The sequence below is a fragment of the Euleptes europaea genome, chromosome 2 (assembly GCF_029931775.1).
Source record: "Euleptes europaea isolate rEulEur1 chromosome 2, rEulEur1.hap1, whole genome shotgun sequence".
Taxonomy (NCBI): Eukaryota; Metazoa; Chordata; class Lepidosauria; order Squamata; family Sphaerodactylidae; genus Euleptes; species Euleptes europaea.
The window spans coordinates 27,040,426-27,060,727 of NC_079313.1; the positions used below are offsets into that span (position 1 = coordinate 27,040,426).

The 20,302-nt window shown below is 43.2% G+C and overlaps 1 protein-coding gene across 1 annotated transcript in view; it reads right to left on the reverse strand.

Annotated features, from left to right (window-relative positions):
- The window catches only part of NMNAT2 (nicotinamide nucleotide adenylyltransferase 2), an 84,371-nt gene that overhangs the window by 28,117 nt on the left and 35,952 nt on the right, over positions 1–20,302 (reverse strand). Inside the window, exons 2-3 of the mRNA XM_056844582.1 lie at positions 10,774–10,862; positions 9,639–9,706 (exon numbers count right to left, since the gene is read on the reverse strand). Of these exons, the coding sequence (XP_056700560.1) occupies positions 9,639–9,706; positions 10,774–10,862 (157 nt within the window). The remainder of the gene's footprint in view (positions 1–9,638; positions 9,707–10,773; positions 10,863–20,302) is intronic.

Genomic DNA, 20,302 nt, shown 5'->3' on the forward strand with positions numbered 1-20,302 from the left:
ATGTTTATTTGCTACACATATAGCCTGAGCATTGGGCTCCCCGTGATCTTCCATTCATATCAACGCTCAAGTCAACATCCACTTAGCCTCATGTGCTCCCAAACTGCTTCACCTCTGACACCAGTGGTGGACCTACATTTTAGGGACCCTGAAGCTTGAACTGTTATGGGGGCCCCTTCGCAACCAGCAACAATAGGGCAGGCCATGTGAAATGGGTATTAGAGCATATTCTAAGGTCAGTATTAAGTACTTCGATCCATTGGCTTATTATTCCATCACTAAAATAGCCTTATTTTAATAATGAACACTTAAAAAAAACTCCCATCGATTTTGTTGAAAAAAATCACTCATTAAAAAACAGTTGCTTCAGGGCCCCTCTGGGATTAGGGGCCCTGAAGTTTAAACTTCATTAATTTCATAGTAGTTCTGCCACTGTCTGACACAGGAGTCTATAGTAGCGGAAGTGGCCCATTCTACTCTGATACGTTCAGTATTAAAACTATATTGGCCAAATAAGTTGCTGCCTCAGCTTTCTAATTTACTCCAGCCTTATCACTGATTATTATGTACAGTCTAAACTTCAGCTGCAGCCATCAATTTATCAAGTATTTAGCCAGATGCTAATGGAAATGTCTTCTAAGCCTACATTCAGGTTTCTTCCAAGTCAACCAATCCCTTTATTTTTGGTTATACAGCCGTGGCTTCTCAATGCTGAACTTTGACTAGTACATCTTTTTCTTAGCAGCTTAGACCAGCAGCTTTCAACTCTTCCAGATTTGGGGGTGGGAGTGGGGATTCTTTAACCTTGATCTATAACAAGGACAGATTTAATTCTCTGTATTACTTTAACCATTGCAATCTCTCTCTCTCCCTCCCCACTACATGAATTTGTTTTAATGTTCTTCTTTCCTCTATCCAAGAGATAGTTGTAATGCTGCTGGTATGTCCCACCTTGACTAAGAAGTAACAACAGTTGGTCATAACTCACTAGTAGAAGACCTATGATGTAGGTGCTAGGGTGCCCACCAATGTATTTCCTGGCACCTGCCTTCCCTCCCCCACAAGCAAAGTGTCAATCTTGGCTATTCTCCAGACCTCAGGAGGAGTCACCTGCAGGAAATTCTATTTGGAAACAGCTGGTAACCGATGGAAGATAGTGAGAGCAGGGACTTACATTTCTGGTGGTGCGCTGACACCATGACGTCACTGCCAGCATGACCCCACAGTGATGCCATCACACTAGGGTTTTACCACAGAGTTTCCACTGATTCCTAGAGAGCTGTGACATTAATTCTGGGTTTCCCCGGGAAGTGACATCATGCTGTTGTCCCCACTGCCTTTAAGAAGCTACGTAAAGCCAATATCTTTAAGCAAGCTTTTGCAAATTAATCTGATGACCATCCATCCATCCATCCTTTATTGGAATAAATAGTTATGGTCATGAGATCCGAAATAACAGGTGTTTCATAAAAAATTACAATCAATTAATATTTAGGATTGAATCTTAACCTTAACCACTTCCACCCCTTTCTGTTTTACCAAGTTTTGATTTTACAGTTGTTAATAGAGGAGTTTTGGTATTTTGTGATTTTTAGAACTGTAATTCTTAGCTTTTAAAACTGGCTTAACCCCAGCTTGCAATGTGGGACTTTGTTCAGCAGCTAATTGTTGTTCTGACAAACAATGACACATCTACATACACAGTTGGATAAGTACATTGTGTGTATGATGTGTCATTGTTAGTCAGAACATCTAGCTACAAAATAAGAAGCTAAAAATGCATCAGCTACATCTGTACTTGTGAAAATAAAAGATGCTACACCTACTCATCAAGTTTTTCCTTAATGTTTAGATAAGATTCATAACAAAGGAATAAGTATAACAAAACAAAAATCTCAGTGGAGAATCCTTACTGAAAACACTTTTTTTAGAGGCTGCAACAGAAATTCACCCAACATGGGTACAAAAATCAATATTGGTTCAATTAAAAGGATTGGGCTGCATCCAAAAGAGGATTTCCACTGATGGAAAAGAAGCTGATTTTCACTGATTTTTCCCTCCTGGAAAACCGGAAAAAACAACAACCCTTTCATGCTTTTTTTGGGGATCTCCTTCCCAAGAGCAGCCTTTCAGGGGTCATTTTGGGCTGCAGCAGGAGGGGGTGGCATGAAAAACATACCCCTTTAATGCACATGACCAGCGGACCCAAGCCATTATTTTATTTCTATCGTCTTGCTTAGGGACGCCGCTTAGTTACCAACAGTTCCCACAGCTGCCTTCCCAGCCGTTTCCACACCGGCATGTTTGCTAAAACCGATGACATCTCCTCATTTACAAATCCCACCATGGTCATTCCCAGAAGTGGTGGCGGCCTGATGATTTTACGCTTGTCTCTCACAAGATGAGGGAGCGCCAGCTATAGAAGGGCGTTGAAATTCCCAAGCCTCCCCCATTTAAGGTTCAGCTTGTATAAAGAAAGCATCGAAACTTCATCGGCTGAGCAGCAGCACAAGACCTTAATTGAAAACGTAATGAGCTGTTAAATTGGGCTGCTTCTTAGACATTTTCTTAGCAGCTGAGCTCTTATTTTCCTATTCACTTCACCTGAGCTTTCTTCGGAGAAGCCAGATTAAATTAAAACACTCTCACTAATAATGTCACTATGGGCTCAATTCACACAAAACAGGGTTAACTTGAGGTATGTACGTGAAAGGTTATCTTAGGTTAACTCACTCCAGGCAAATGGAGTGTTACTGGGGCAACTTCATTCATCCCATCATCAAGAGACTTGCCAGCCTGGGAAGAAGCTGAATGCACTTTGCCTGACTACCTGTGATGGCAAAATGGGGGTGGGGGACCAAGCGGCTGTCGTTTTTGGGTACCCACACCACCCATTTTCAGAATTCCAAAAGTGCCCACAGGTTCAACACATTTAGGAACTCTTGCCCTACATCCTTGGTCTGCAGCTTATTTTCATTAGGGGGCATATTTTGAAGCAAGCAAGGGTTGAAGAGCAAGCAACGAAGAGTTATTTCGCTCCCTAGTATGAACAGAGGTCCTTTGAGGATTCTCCCCTTATGTACCTCAACTATTCACTCCCATTAGTGAGTCAAGACACAGGGAAACAGGAGTAAACAATCAAGATGGGAAGGGTTCTGATAATCCCTACACTGTTCTCTACACCGGATGGGTTGAAATGTGGTGTTGGGGGAAGAGTTTTACAGATACAGTGGACTGCCAAATAGACAAATAAGTGGATTCTTGATCGATTCAAGCCTGAGTTTTCCCTAGAAGCTAAAATGACTAAACCGAGGCTATCATACTTTGGTCACATTATGAAAAGACAAGAGTCACTGGAAAAGACAATAACGCTAGGAAAAGTTGAAGGTAGCAGGAAAAGAGGAAGACCCCAATATGGGATGGACTGACTTAATCAAGGAAGCCACGGGGCATCAGTTTGCAAGACCTGATTAAGGCTGTTACGACAGAACATTTTGGGGGTCATTAATGCATAGGGTCACCATAAGTCAGAAGTGACTTGACAGCATATAACACACACACTGAATTAGAAGTGTTAAAGAGTCCTTTGACAGAAGACAGCAGCTGTAGTGAATGATAAAGGGCAGGCCTTGGACTGCCATGTTGAGGTCTAAGTGGGAAATCTCTGGAGGCTGGGGGCTCAGTTCCTGGGTGAGTATAGGCGCCTATCTTTATGAATATGCCTTGTCACATCTGTTTCTACTGTGCTTAACTGTTGACATTCCAGGGGGTTCCTTTCCATATAGCATCTATGGGAATCTAAAACAATTCACTTGATTACTGAAAATGGCATTTCTTTAAGCTGCTTGTAAATTTCTAAAGAATCTTTAGAGTTCCAGATGAACAATAACAACTTTTTCATAGTAAGTGCTGCACATCTTTACCATGGGGCACTTAAGGACCAGGGTTATATGTGCTTAGTCCACGTATAATGGCAATAATAATCTCAAGGGGCTTCCAGTCTGGATATGTTCACTCCATACAGACCTCAAAGGTCCAGGTACTAGGGGGTGCCTGCCCCATTACCGCAACTTCTGCAGATATCTGTAGTTTTTGTTCCTTTCCGAAACTGTCTCTGAAGGGTCAAAAACAGTCAGAAATAGCTGTTTGATAGATTAGTCTCCATCTTATATTGAGTGGAATTCTTTATTGTATCAGGTATTATATTTCATTTTGAGTTTCATACAGTTGTGCCAAATTCCTCTGCTTATTCTTTTCAATAGCTGTCAGTATCTTTTAGTGAGTAATACTGAGGAAGCTCCAACCCATCCTCCAAGTGGTCTGCCTTCAGCTTAAGTGGGTCTTCCTCCAATGGAAGAACCTCTTAATTTGGAGGAAGACTCCTTAGCTTGCAAGAAGGCTTCAAACTTGAGCCAAAAAGGAAAAGTGGAGTATAAATATTTTAATAAACTTTGCTCAATGGAGTGGAGTGGTGGAACACGGGTAAGATCCACCCCGTTATTTCTTTGTATGATTGTAACATTGACATGGACAGTTCACCAAACATTTCAAAGAGATGTACCAGCAAAGAAGGATTTACGGCCCTGTAATAAACATGGTTTTGATGGCTAAGCTTGACATGAATTGCATCCCTTTTAGTTACCATCTCCAGCTGTGAATCGTTGGAGTATGTATTCGCTTAGAGGCACGAGTGAACAGCAATTGCGCTGGAAATACAAGAGCAGCATGTAGAGAACACAGAGTGTATTCAGTGCTTCACTCCCCAAGTAACAGAATAAACAGGAAAGGCTATCTCTACATTGAGTTATTCTGGTCAATTATTAGGGTTGCCAACCTCCAGGTAGGGCCTGGAGATCTTCCGCTATTACAACTGATCTCCAGGTGGCAGAGATCAGTTCACCTGGTGAAAATGGCCTCTTTGAAAGGTGGAATCCATGGCATTATACCCCACTGAAGTCCTTCCCCTCCCCAAACCCTGTTTCGCTCAGGTTCCATTCCCGAAATCTCCAGTTATTTCCCAACCTGGAGCTGGCAACCCTATCAGTTATACTTGTTCAAAATAAAAGGATATGACATCAATAATCACGCACAAAAATGCTATGTATCCAGTGACCCAGGAATCCACAAGGCCCAAGTCATTAAAATGTGCAGCATCAATAGGGCCAGATTAAAGTAGATTTAGGTGTCCTTCAAAGTAATAATTATAATAAATCATTTCCATGGCAGAATCTTAGAGGCTATACAGGCCAAGCAAAGACATCCTGACAGTAAAAGACAAATTTAGCTGTATTCCTCACATTGGAGTTGAGACCAAGGATATTTAAAAAACCTCATTGTAGGAGCATTATATAATGTCCAATATAAGATACAGTATATGATACCTTTGATTTCCCCCCTGGCAACAGACACAAAATCGTTGCTCAGCTAGAATTTTACAGTGCTTTTGATCTAAGTAAGCTGAAGGCATGATCTGAAACCTGAGTCTTGTAAAAGCTTTTCACAGTGCCTTAAATGTTAAGTCTTGCAGATACATTTGTTGGGTATGATCACTCTTGATAATCTGATGCCAGACACAAAAGCAGGAGTTCTGTATAGCCTGCAAATCAATATAAGCCCATAGAATAAAATTTGTCCCTAATTGCCTTCCTTAAGGGCACCAATTATAGATTTAACATAAAAGGATAACATGCTTTCATGCTATCCTCAACTTCTGAGATGCTGATCAAAACATAATTTTTGGAAGTATATTCCCTGGCATCCACTGAAGGTTATTTCAATACATGAGCCTAATCTTGTGTATTTGTGCTACAGTAGAAGGGAGTCCAGCTTTGACTCTAAGGTTGTTTATGCATGGGTACTTTCACTCACGTTCACCTACTGTCTATCTCGGTTGTTCCTTGGAGTTATGCATGAGTTTTCCCTCCATTAGAGATGAACTCACTGCCAGCCCTCACATATCCTGGACCTTCCCGTTCCTCTGTTAACCCAATTCTTCTCTCTCCCCTGAGCTCAGCCTGGGTGAAATCTTCATGCATAAGGCAAACTGCGGGATGAGCAAGCTTGGTTTCGCTCACAGCCAATTACAAAGCAGCATGTCCAGAGGCAGGGATTCAAATACTTCCTGGGAGCTCTTTCTGAGCAGAAGAAAGACTTTTTAAAACCTAGGCTTAGATTTCTCCCCCTTCTTTTCAGATTGCTCTGTTTTTTGTTCTTAAATACTTTTTAATGCAGCAATTAGGTTTGTGGGGGGAGGGAACTTTTCTCTCTCACTACAGCCAATTACGAAGCAGCATTTAAAGGGGTGGGGACTTGATTTGAGTTTGGAGACTGCTGGTACATAGACTCCCAACAGTAAAGTGTGGGTCCAGTGAGCAACAAACCTCAGGTAAAACTCCCATGCATAAATGACCTAAGACAGATGGAGTCCTCTCTAGGGAGACTCAGAAAAGCTTTAAGAAACTGGTTTTCGATGACCTCCAGTCATTCTGCTGTTATGAACCTCACAGTTCAGCATCATAGATTACTTGGGCAAAAGCCTTCTGCACAAAAACACTGATAGCTGGAGAAACTGAATTCTTGTCCTTACCCTGTGAAAAATTTAGAATGACATGCAGTTTTGGAGAACATTATTTTAAAGGCAGCTAAGTGCTTCCCCCCCTCCCCAACACAATCCCATTCATTATTATAGGAGGTGATACAACTGTTAATTAGATTTCTCATCAACATTAGTGATAAGAAGGTTGAAGTCATAGGAAATCCAAATCCTTCTGGAAAATATCTGTGGTGGTTGAATGCTGTTAAATCGCAGCTGACTTACAGCAACCCCATGGGGTTTTCAAGGCAAGAGCTGAACAGAAGTGGTTTGCTGTTGCCAGACTCTGAGTGGCAACCTTGGACTTCCTCAGTGGTCTGACATCGAAGCACTAACTAAGGCTGACCCTGCTTAGCTTCCGAGATCTGATGAGACTGGGCCAGCCTGGGCCATTCAGGTCTGGGCAGATCACTCCAAAGTTCACCACTCTGACCTATCTGTCACTTTGGTCCTTTATACATGGGTACTTTAAACACACGTTCACCCCCGGACGGACTTGGTTGTTCCTTGGAGTTATGCATGGAGTTTTCCATCCCTTAGAGATGACTTTGTGCCCAGCCCTCGCAATGCCCAGGTCTTCCCGATGCTGTCAAAATCCGATTCTTCGGTCTCCCCTGAGATCAGCCCAAGTCAAATCGTCCTCATCTCCATGCATAAGCCAAAGTGCAGGACAGAGGAGCTGGTGTATGAGTGTGACATTTTTCTCACAGTAAGCACTACAGCCAATTACAAAGCAGTGTTTCAAGGGGCATTGAGCTGGCCAACCAGGGCAGGTCTGCTGCTGTGGCAGCGCGGTGCTAGGAAGAGGTCTGCAGCAGGCGTGGCCGCAGGCCGGGGTCTCTGAAGCTGAGGCTTCTACAGCTGGCAGCTGTACGAACTTGGAATGGGTGGGGTAAGCGCAATCCAGTCAACAGTCCAAAGGTCAGTCAGGGAGAAAGGCAGTCAATCAAGGCAAGGTCAAGGTCAGAGGCAAGGTCAAACCAGTCCAAGGTCAGGCAAGGAATCCAGAAGCTATCAAGGTCGAGGAACAGTCCGGGTCAGTATACAATGGCCAGAATGGAGCGTAGCAGGTTTGCAATGCGTTGCTTCCACAGCCTCCTACTGTCTCAGCCCTCCTTAAATACTTGCAGCTGTCTGGGGGAGACAGCTCCTGTAATCACTTCAGTTGCTGTCTCTGACATTGGCCAGGCTCCTTCTTTGTTGTTGCAGCCTTGCCGAACACCGGTGCTGTTCTAGCAGGATCCGGCCCATTTTCCTCTGACGAGACACAGGAGACATCTGTTCCACACTGGCTCCCGGCTCCATTGACACCTTTCTGGATGTTCCAGGGTCGGGCGGTGTCTGGTCTTCCTTAGGTTGCTATTCAGCCGGTGCCTTTAAAGTCTGGCTTGGCAATGAATCACCATCGGCTGTTTCCTCTGTTAGTGCAGGTGGGGCAGGCAGAATCTGACACCGGCTCTAGTCTTCATCTGTCTCTAAATCTGTTGCAGGGCAGTCCCTGATAGGCATGGACTCAAATGAGAGTTCTTTCTGAGCAGACATTTGTCTCACATAAAAATGGGTTTTAAAACGACACTTGGGTTTCTCCCCTCCCACCCCGTTCCTTTTTAAAGAGCTCCGTTTTGTGAAATGGTCTTTAAAACGGCACTGGGGTTTCCGCCAGGGGGAGAGGGGAACTGGACGTTTTTCTCACAGTAAGCATCACAACCAGTTACAAAACAGAGTTTTCAAGGGGCGGGGACTCAGACACTTCCAGATTTGAGCTGGTGATTGTGCTGGTGCATCGCATTTTTAGAATTCACAACAGAAAAGTGTGGCTCGAGCGAGCATCAAACCCCAGGTAAAACTCCCATGCATAAAAGACCTTTAGTACATTTTTATTCTGTCCTTCTTCCAAGCAGTTCAGGGTGGCAGACATCATCATCCCTTCATCTGATTAATCTGCCAGATATTTTCTTGGTATTGGAAGGCTTTCATTGTTGCACCATTTACATCGCAAGCAGAATGTTTCTTACAATATCTTATTCCCTTTGTAACAGATCAGCTCTAATAGTCTTATCAAACGTTATGTTTTCATACCAAGGTGAAATTCACATGTGAAAATGACTCTGTTGTGCAAAGCTTTAAGATTACCGGCTTCCTCTGACATCAGGCAAAATGTGCAAGAATTCAGCTCTAAGACTACGGAGTCATTGATGCAGTGTCACCATTAGCAAAAATTAATGTGAGAAACATGAATCTGGATTACACTGTATAATTGAGAAAGCAGAGTGAATTAAGGAATGGGCACATCCATACACACAATTAGGTGAATTTTCCATGCCCCATTAAAGGGCCACCGGACTCCTGTTTTACTTTGCTGTAACAGTCTAACACAGCTATAGACTAACATGGCCATCTGTCCCGAATTCTCAGACATATTCATTTTAATTAATAAACCGTGTGTGTTAAGTACTGTCAAGTGGCTTCCAACTTGCGTTGACCCTATGAATTAATGACCTCCAAAATGTCCTATCGGTAAGACCCTTGCTCAGATCTTGCAAACTGATTAATAAACTAGCTTTGTAAAATAAAGCAAATAAAGATTTGTTTGTGTGAAACTACCGTCTGAGATAGTATTTTTACTGTAACTATTTACTCAAACATCCCTGAAAATTTTTAATGTATGTGTGGTTCCTATTCAAACTCCATTCTATACCTGTCCCACTTCAGTTTATAGCTTTTCTTGTCTGTTTCATGGGTTGTCTATACACTTTTTGACTTTGTCTCTTTCCCTTCTTTCTCAGCATGTCTCAGTCCTGATCTTCAGATTTCCTACACACCCTGATCATGGAAGGTACTCTTTTTATCCCAATCCTAAGCAGCATCTTCTGGTCCCCGACACAAGTGGTGAGTTTCCTGTCAGTGCAAGGTGAATATCTAACTAATTGTGATGTTCGTCCCAGTGTTGTTGTTGTTTTTAGTCCCAGCTGGCCAATGTGGATCTTGCTAACATGACCTAAAGAGAGCAGGTTCTCTGCCATGACCATGCAATGTACTATCTTACCTGATCCAATCAGAGGACTGGACAGCCAATTGGCACATTGTCAGGCGGTGTCGGCTGGAGACCAGGCCCTGTAAAATAGTAATACGTCAGCAAAAGTAGCAAAGTAGGGTTGCACAGCATTGGACTTCATGATCAAATCAAAACACTCCACTTAAGTTGCTAACTGATCTCAGGCTGTAAAGCCTAACAGCCACTCTGGCATAGCTGGATAGAGAAGTTAATTAATTAATCAACTGGGAAGTTGATTAATTCAAATCCCTCTCAGCCACGAATGTCATGGGGTGACCTTGGGCTAGTCTCAGTTCTCTTTGAGCTCTCTCTCAGCCTCATCTACCTCACATGGTGTTTGTTGTGGGGAGAGGAAGGGAAGGAGATTGTAAGCTGGTTTGATTCTACTTAAAAGGTAGAGAAAATCGGCATGTAAAAACCAGCTCTTTTTCTTCTTCTGCTGCTGCTTCTACTGTCACTATTTCTAGGTCCATCTAGATAACAGCATATCACTATCGCTGTAAACCAGCGTAGCTCATGCCCCAAAGCAACACAATGGTGCCATCCAAAAGAGAATGTGGTGTTTTTGACATACTTGGAGACCGCAAAGGTATGCAGAAAAATAGGTAAACTGTCCAAAATAAAATTACTCCCTCTCCCAAATGGCATGATGAAGACACTCCAGGCAGCATGTTCGGTCCATTAAAGAAGAAAGAGGGAGAAGGGGAAATTAGCCTGCTCAGGTTCTTGAGAGTTGGAGGGAGAGAGACTTGCAAATTGCTCCCCACTCCCACCACTCATCTTCTAGCCTGTTTATTCTATCAGTGAACTGTGAAGGCATCTCTGGTTAAAATGTCCAAGATAAAGGTGCAACCATTTTGCCTAACAGGGAATCTGTGGTTTTAATAGCTGAATAACCGACAGAAGTTCAGTACCCATTCCCACTACTGCTTCTCTATGACTAGGGAAAGCAACACTTGTTGCATTTCTGCCTATTAAAAGATGCAGAAAAAAAAATGTCAGTTGCACACTGAACCAATGGTATTTTTTCAGCTAGAAACAACAGAAGCCAGGCCTAGGTGCTGCCAGGATTTATTCTGAATGGATTTTATTGGCAGTGAGGAAGAGCTCAAACAAATATACCCACCTGCTTCCCATAGGAGTCGTGTACAGGCGAGACAATTCCACCAATGACAATGAACCTTCCTGTTTTATGCAGATAATCCCGGGCTCTTTCTAATAGAAGGGAAAAAGGGGTTCCAAATCAGCATTTAAGTTCCACTCATCAGAAAAAAGCTAGCAACCACCCTATATTTCTCTCAAAATCTGCATAAAAGCATGTACAAATGTGGATGTCTCTAGGAACACAGTAGTATTTAAGGATTAAAAATGTTTCACAATCCTCATTGTAACACAGTGTAGGCTTCAGTGGTCGTTGGGGCTGCCAGGTCCTCCCCTGGCTTCCGGCGGGGGTTGGGGGTAGTGGTAAAAACTCTTGACAGCTGCCATGATGTCACAGAAGGGTGGGACTGGCAGAAAAGACTCTGGATGCCATTGGCTGAGCAGCTAGAGAATTGCAGAGAAGGGTTTGTGGATCAGGGAAGAAGAGGGAGGTGCCTAATAAGGGAATAGGCCGGGGGGGGGGATTTTATTATTTACAAAATTTATATTCCACCTTTCCACCTTTCCAAGGACCACCAAAGTGGCTAACAATTTAATATGAACATGATAAAAAATACATTATAAAACCATTAAAATCAGCCCCTATCCAAACATACAGCATAAAACAATTATAAAAGAATTTAAAAACAGAGTTAAAATAACTGCAAAATACAACCAACATGTAAAATCATTGGTTAGGAAGTAGGGATCATTGAAAAATGCCAACTGAAATGAATCTTTCTTGGGACTTGAATATCCACATGTTAATGCAAAAGTTAAATTCATTTATCGTACTTAAAAATGCTATTTTTGCAAAGGAGGGGAATTTGTGATCCTATGTAGAGCAATCATACATTCGATTGTTAGATATGCTGCTAACAACAGTTTGGTACACTGGCCATATAGAACATCTTGATAGTCTTCAGGTTAAATTTTTCAGAAACTTGCTGGGTGTTCTACGATGCTTCTCCTTCTACACTCTATGGTTAGAACTAGGGCTCCCAAACCTATCATCTAAGCCTGGCCTTTGCAAGGGATTGAGGGTGGGATACAAATCCAACTAATTAAATAAAAATATTATATATCAATCTGTTATTAAATTTCAGTACTCCCTCTTTAAGCCATTAACAGCTCTTTAAGCCATTAACAGCTCCTGATACGTTTCAGTTGTTAGATATATTTGTGTCCATCTGGACTTGTAGGTTAGACAAAAGATTTTCCCTTCCAACACAGCAACTGAAAGCTGCAAGGAAAAGCAAAGTGTAAACAATTAAATCTTAAATGAGGAATTAAGATCTTAAATGAGGATTGGTTCTTAGTGTTTAAGGACGCAAATCGTAAATGTTCACCTCGCTTCTTCCAGATACTCTTTAACAGAACTTTCTCCTTGCCAGACTATTTCTGTTGGTTAGAAATCCATAAATTTAGACGAGCTTTCTTATTGGTGAGATGTAATGCCTTAGACTCAGCTGAGACACAAGGGCAATAGAATAAAATTATCGCAGAAGAACACAAATGCCCATTTTGCCCGGATCAAACAGACTCCCTAGCCCACATTGTTTTATCATGTCCACAAAAGAATACTGCACAAAATATATCACTCCCTGGTTAAAACAGCTAAAGACACTTTCTGAGAATTCTGAGACACTGCATTATCTGCTGTCAAGTAGATTGATCAATTGTGTGAGAGATGTGGCAACTTTTCTCTTTATAGTGTCAAGAAAAAATTAATTTTCATTTCCCCTTTCTTAAAGTGTGAAATGGGTGATGAATAACCAATGGCTGTTAAATTTAGGGAAAGGAAATGGGAAAAAAAAAGTCTTCACCTGCTGGAGAAAGACAGCCACAAAAGGGGATGGACTAATCTCCCTTGGAAGAGAATTCCAGAGCTTTGGTGCCATGGCTGAGAAGGCCCTCACTCGGAAGATCAAGACCAGGCACCTTGAATTGTGCCCAGAAACAAAGTGGAAGCCAGTGTAGATGGGACAAAAGTGCACTGATATCATCCCATGTCCCACTCCAATCAACATCCTGACTGCAGTGTTCTCTTCTAAAGAACTGAAGTTTCCAAACACTTTTCAAGGGTAGACCCTCATAGAGCGCACTGCAGTATTCTAATCTAGATTTAACACAGTGCTCCACAGTGGCCAGATCTTTTCTGCCCAGGAAAGACCACTACTGGCTAACCAGTCAAAACTGGTAAAGCCCCTCTTGGGCACAGCTTCCACCTGCTTAGCAAGCCGTAGGATCATACAAGCTGATGGGAGGCCTCAAACTTCCGAGGACCGTGTCGGGTGTCCTCAGACTAAATAAAATTAAAAAGTATTCCACACAATTGAACAAGCGGGCACCCTGGCACCATCCGACCCCGTCACTGCTAACGTAGGGTCCAAGCTGGGAAGGGTGCGAGGGATTTAATCTGCGAAGTACAGAGCAAAACGGTCACAGGGGGCCACCCGGCAGTCCACATCCTCCTGCAGATCAGATCCCAACAGGCCTCTGAGCACCTGGAACAGCCTCCACTGGTCCTGCACTGGCAAGGAGCTCTAAACCACTGGTTCCCAACCGGGGGTCCGCGAACCCCCAGGGGTCCGCGAGAACTAAATTAAGGTCCGCGAAACAAAGTTATAAACCCATAATAAATTAATATTTTCAATTAAAAGTTCTCTATTATAAAAATATATATTCAAATATTATTCTAAGTTTAATGTTTAACTAACAGTTATGATTAAAGTTTATTTTCAAATTCTCGGAATTTTTATTTTGAGCCTTGGGGTCCCTGCACCAAACAAAAAAGTCCTAGTGGTCCCTGGTCAAAAAAAGGTTGGGAACCACTGCTCTAAATCAAGGGTGGCTCAAATGCCTGAGGGGAAGGCTAGAGGAAGAAATTGGGGGAGAAAACTAAGGCCCTTTATGCAGGGAAAGATTTGGTGCAGAGTTTTCTAATCCGAAGTTTAAAAACCCTATTCATTGGGGCTTCTTGCCCTGAGGAGTACCAGGAGTAATTGTCCTCCGAGAAGAAATCACCGTGAAACAGCGGAACGTCTGAGTCCGTCCGTCCCCCCCCCCCACGCAAATGCAACTTTGTGATTGGATGTGCTGAAAATCACCAGAGAAGGATGCCTATGAGACATGAGAGGTAGGGGGTTGGAGCCGGTTCCATTCCCCAGGATCTTTGCCAATGGCCATTTATTATCTTTACACTTATGCCGAATATCACCAGAGGAGGACGCCTATGGTGGGAGGAGACAGCTCCATCCCCCTCAACATTTTAACACTCCTGCTGAAAATCACCAGCCAGATGCAGTGGGGTTTTTTTTTTTTTTGGTGGTTTTTTTTTTTGCTTTAGGGTTGTCAACCTCCAGGTACTAGCTGGAGATCTCCCGTTATTACAATTGATCTCCAGGCGACAGAGATCAGTTCCCCTGGAGAACATGGCCACTTTGGCAATTGGAGTCTATGGCATTGAAGTCCTTCCCCTCCCCAAAACCTGCCCTCCTCAGGCTCCGCCCCAAAGACCTCCCACCGGTGGAAAAGAGGGACCTGGCAACCCTATTTTGCTTGTTTTGCTGTGAATAAGTCCAAAAAAGCCATGGGGCAGTTCCACTTGGATCATGCGGCTAACAACCAAGGGTAAATGGCCTAAAAGAATAAATGGACAGAGGAGACAGCTGAAGAGGTGAAGAAGGCTGAAGATGATCGCACAGTGACGTTAAATAACCAGCCAAATCTTCAGCTGCTGGTTTATCCTCCAAATAAGCATTAATCCATTTCTGTATTCTTATTAGAGCTGCTGTCTTTTGAGACACATAGGAGATGGAGCCTTAGCAGTGTTCCCTGGGACGGGGGACGGGGGTCTGCAGAGCTCTGCAGGTTTTTTGGTGCCAGGAGTAAAGCTTTGCACAACTAGGGTTGCCCAGGTCCCTCTTCACTACCGACAGGAGGTTTCTGGGGCGGAGCCTGAGGAGGGCAGGGTTTGGGGAGGGACTTCAATGCCCTAGAGTCCAATTGCCAAAGCGGCCCTTTTCTCCAGATGAACTGATCTCTATTGGCTGGAGATACATTGTAACAGCAGGAGATCTCCAGCTAGTACCTGGAGGTTGGCAACCCTATGCACAACACCTATCTATTTACCTAAGGACACACACACCCCGCACCAAAAAAAAGCCAGGCAATTTTTCCTGACCTGTTGGCAATCCTCACAGTGGTCTGCAACCTAGTGCACAATTTGCCGTACCCACTCAGAAGATCTAGTTCCATGATAAGGATTCACACAACTCTATTACCGAATATCCGTGACTGGACACTTCACAGGCACACGCAAACCTAAAGAGGGACATACCGTGCAATTATGAATTCTCTGTAATTCACACAACTCCCCCCACCCATAATATTCTCTTTATCATGGATGAAAGTAAAGTCATAATTTGGTAGGGTTGCTGAAGGTCATCTGAAACGGCTTTGTGGGTTCAATGACACTCACAGGCCACCTGTTGGCAGTCCCTGCTCTAATCAGCTTTGGGTCATTGGTAATGCTCTCTGCTGTATTTACTTGAAATGCAGATGCCACTGAATATAAGGCACTCTTTTTTAAAAAACAGTTATACACAAAAATATTTTTATTATTGTACTTAACTGTAACCTGTAAATGAATTTAAGACCGTCCTTCCTTTTCCCGAAAGCACATGTGCAAAAAAAAACCCCAGTTTTTTCCGGTAAATAAGGAAACGGAGAAGTGAGGCTGACAGAAAAGAAATTATGTGCAGGTACCTTGCAAATCAACAGCCATAAAGTCAAACACTTCAGGAAACCACATCCATTCCTAAGCTGCTGCATATTCTTTGAACTGGCTGGAATTTTACTCACGTTGAAAATATTTTCCTCTGCTAGTCCTATAAAATGTCCTGAATAGCTGACTTCAGCCAAGGCCTAAATCCCAACAATGAGCTACCATGGCTGCTTCCTCTTCTGCCTCCTCCAGTCACCATGGCTTCTCAGCTTCCTTTCACATCTCTTTTCACCCCTTCCACTCCAGCAATGTGTGAGCATCTGCTGCCTCCTCCATCACCCTTCCTGGAACCAGAGCTGAGCATGGCAAGGCTACTGTCTGCCACAAGACAACCTCTACTCTGATCAACCCAGGTCAGAAGATGGGGAGGGGTGTGCTGGCAATAGGTGCCACGCACTCAGCACATTCAGCATCAGGTATAGAGATGAGAAGGAAAGAGGAGGAGGCCTTGGCAACAGAGGAGGAGAACATGGTGGAACAAGTTGCCATTTCCCCACTGGCAACCCGGCAGGCCCTTCCTACCTCCACTCAGCTGGGTAGTGGGAGAAAAATGGTGGTGAAATGGGTGATTGCTAGTGTCACTTCCTGTGTAACTAGAAGTGACATTAGCATATTGCTGATTACACTTCAGCATCCAGTCAAAATTCTATGGTTAACCATATACTTTTGGCCACATGATACAGCATCATCAGAATGTAAGAACATAAGAAAAGCCCTGCTGGATCAGACCAAGGCCCATCAAGACCAGCAGCCTGCTCACCCAGTGGCCAACCAGGTGCCTCTAGGAAGCCCCCAAACAAGACGACTGCAGCAGCACCATCCTGCCTGTGTTCCACAGCACCCAAGATAATAGGCATGCTCCTCTGATCCTGGAGAGAATAGGTATGCATCATGACTAGTATCCATTTTAACTAACAGCCATGAATACCCCTTTCCTCCACGGACATGTCCACTCCCCTCTTAAAGCCTTCCAAGTTGACAACGTCAGCAACATCCTGATGTCACTTCTGGTTGCACTTTGGATTATGGAATCCTGGAGCTATCCCTGGTTATGAAAGACTGCAAATCCACTGGAGGCTGCCAGGGGGTTGTACAGAGTCTAGTTAGGTGGCCAACACTAAATAAAGCCACATACAGGATGACTAGAGACTAGCTAACTGATGAGTCATGACAATGTCGCTTCCTATGAGATCTAGTTCCATTCAAGACACAGACTGGTCCCTCAAGAGGTAGACTCCTTCACAAGTAAATTCAATCCACAAAGAACTTTTTCAGTATGCAACTACTGCAGCCAGAATTCTGTGTGCACTCTATTGGAAAGACTCTAAGATTCCTACAATGAACGAGTGGGTTTACAAACTATTTGTCTTTGCTTCGATGTCTAAATTAGCCTGTTTGATAAAAAGACAATCACTAGATGACTTCAGGAGCAAGTGGCAACCACTATATGATAAATATGCTACAACAGTGAACTTTGCTAATTGCATTTAACTAATCTGTTATATACAATTTAAAGATTTATTTAGTGTTAGTTATTAATAGAGATATATTAGTAAGTGTTTAAGCTTGACTTATAGAAAGATATGCTATAAATCCTACTGAGAAGAAATTAAAGGGTGTACCATAATTTAAATTAATTTAGATTTGTCTACAGTGTATTGGAAAAGTTTGGACACAGAATCCTAATGCTTTCCCCATTTCCCTCCCCATACTCTTTTTATATTTGTACCCCAAAAAACCCTTAATAAAAATTATTATAAAAAAGAGGTAAACATAAGGTTACCAACCTCCAGGTAGTAGCTGGAGATCTCCTGGGATTACAACTGATCTCCAGCCGATAGAGATCGGTTCACCTGGAGAAAAAGGCTGCTTTGGAAGGTGGATTTTATGGTATTGTACCCAATTAAAGTCCCTCCCCTCCCCAAACCCTGCCCTCCTCAGGCTCCACCCTAAAAATCTCCAGGTATTTCCCAACCAGGAGCTGGCAACCCTAGGTAGACATGCCTCTGCTCACTGCCTTGTCATTAAATACAGCACAGAAGCCTCCATGGCCAGATGGCAGCATAGTGAATACAGCAAATGTTTCATCTCATCTTTTTATACGTAAAGATGATTCAGGGGCCTGATGACCAGCATTGCTAAAGCTTTGTGCATCTTATCACACATGATGCACACCCTTTTTTGTTTGTCTGCTGGCCCCATCATTATGCAACTTTAAAAACAAAGCATCGATGCCGTATCCTACTGACACAGTCTGAATGTAGGCCAGCCGTCACAAACCCATGAAGTAACAAACCTGCCTTCAGCACCATGCTCTGTACATATTCCAGACGCCACACCGTAACTGTTAATTTTTAAACCACAGTGCAAAAAACGACATGAACGGTGGCATGAAACTGTGGTGGTATTTGAGGGTATGTGAGTGTGTGGACACTCCCAAAAGACTGAAGAGTGGGTTATAAATTTAAAATGTAAAATTGTGGCTAAGAACACGGTCACACAGCCCGGATAACCTACAAGAACCAGTGTGGCTATGTTGTTTCAGTTGATTCATCAGTTAGATTAATCAATTAACAGCCCTTTGTCTACCCAGGTGCTCCCAGTTAAATCAGGCAGCGGATATATATTTTTTTAAAATTTAAGATTATGTTAATTAAAAGTAGTTATGAAAAATGAATGCATCGAGCATTATCATAGAAGAGGCAATGGATTTTTTTACTTTTCAAAAATCTGTTTTATTCTAATGCAAATCTGTTAACTCATAGAATTGTTTGCTAAGGCTCTGTTTTGACCAGCTGAAACCCTAATATTAATAAAGAAATAACTTTCCTGAGTTCTCTCAGGAAAGGAAGACCCAGGTACTTAGATCCAGGTACTTACTACGCAGTAATCACAGTGTAGTTGCAGATGGCACTGAGCAAAAGAAGGGAAGGATTCTGGGATCATTCCCAGTTACCCACTTCATGTACCCCCATCGGGGTTCATTCATATGTGCCCTGGGATGCTGCGAGTTAATTCCCTTTCAAAGAAGGGTGGCACACATTCCTTCTTGATTCGATCCTAACCTTTTGGCATGCTTCGCTACTTTCTATTTTGTAATTGATTAAAGCATCTTTATGCCACCTTTCTCACCATAAATGGCAACTCAACGCAGCTTGTAAAGCCAGCCAGACATAGCAATAATACACTAAAATCCAATCATACATTTGTGACATAGCCTTGAGGGTCACCACATGCTTGTGACTCAGGGATTGGTGCCTGGAGCTCAAGGATGGTGCCTAGAGGAGCAGACGGCAGAGCTCAGAGGCATCTAGTGATTTTCTAGTTTTGCTTTAAAAGAAGTAGAGTTGGTTTTTATATGCTGACTTTCTCTACCACTTAAGGAAGAATCAAACTTACAATCACCTTCCCTTCACAACAGACACCCTGTGAAGCAGGTGGGGCTGAAAGAGCTCTAAGAGAGCTGTGACTAGCCCAAAATCACCCAGCTGGCTTCATGTGTAGGAGTGGGGAAACTGACCCGGTTCACCAGATTAGCATCCACCATTCATGTGGAGGAGTGGGGAATCAAACCCGGTTCTCCAGATTAGAGGCCGCCACTCCAAGCCACTGCTCTTAACCACTATACACACATAGCAGCCCTGGGTTGCCAACGTTGCAACTCAGATATTAGATGTAGCTTTCTGCAGACCCAGTTGAAGAAATAGTTTTTTTTTAAAGGGCAGCAGAAGTTCTTCCTGCCCATTCCTGTTTCCTGCTGGGGCAATCTGGGCTCCAAGTGCCTGGCATGGCAAGGTTGGGGGTGGGGAGATGAGAGGACAACAAAGGGAACGGGTGGAAGGAGCCATAGCTACCATTTCCTCAAAAGAGACAACTGTGCTGAAACAGACAATATCTTACACGAGTATATCCATTACTAGAACAGGGTTGCCAACCTCCAGGTGGTGACTGGAGATCTCCCGCTATTACAACTGATCTCCAGGCGACAGAGATCAGTTCCCCCGGAGAAAATGGCCGCTTTGGCAATTGGACTCTATGGCATTGAAGTCCTTCCCCACTCCAAACCCCTCTCTCCACCCCCAAATCTCCAGGTATTTCCCAACCTGGAGCTGGCAACCCTACTAGAGCATGTGAATGTAAAGTTGGACTCAGATCCATGTTAGAAGCACTGGCACTTTCAACTAGAGAATGAAAGGTTGTTTGGTTCACAAAGTGAAAACTCTAAAGAGATCTAAAGCCTTGTAATGAGCCATCTCCCCCGATGACCTTCTAACACATATTCATTTTGTAGTTCCAACGTTGTCATTTTTTAAAATGAAAAGTAGCCTTGGAAGGCTAATCACAACTGGAAAAACTGGGGGAAATCCTACTCCTCCCATGCTGTTTTCCCACCAATGAGGAGAAGACATGGGCTGTTACCGCACTAGGTATTCCCAGCGATGGATCAAGAGTTTGGTAATGTTATAAAAAATACTGTTCGCACTTTGTTTGGCCCCTTTAGCTGTGAAGACTTCTTCCAACCATTTTTTAGCCGTGGTATCAAAAAACCCTTTTAAAGCGATGTTTTTTATAACATTTTCAAACTCTTAATACATTGCTGGGAATACCTAGTGCGGTAACAGCCATGCTCGCATCTTTTCCTCTGCAGAAAAAAAAGCAGCTGGGGAGGGGAAAATACACCCATATAGGCCAGAGTGTATGTTGATTAGAGAGACTCTTTTGTGCT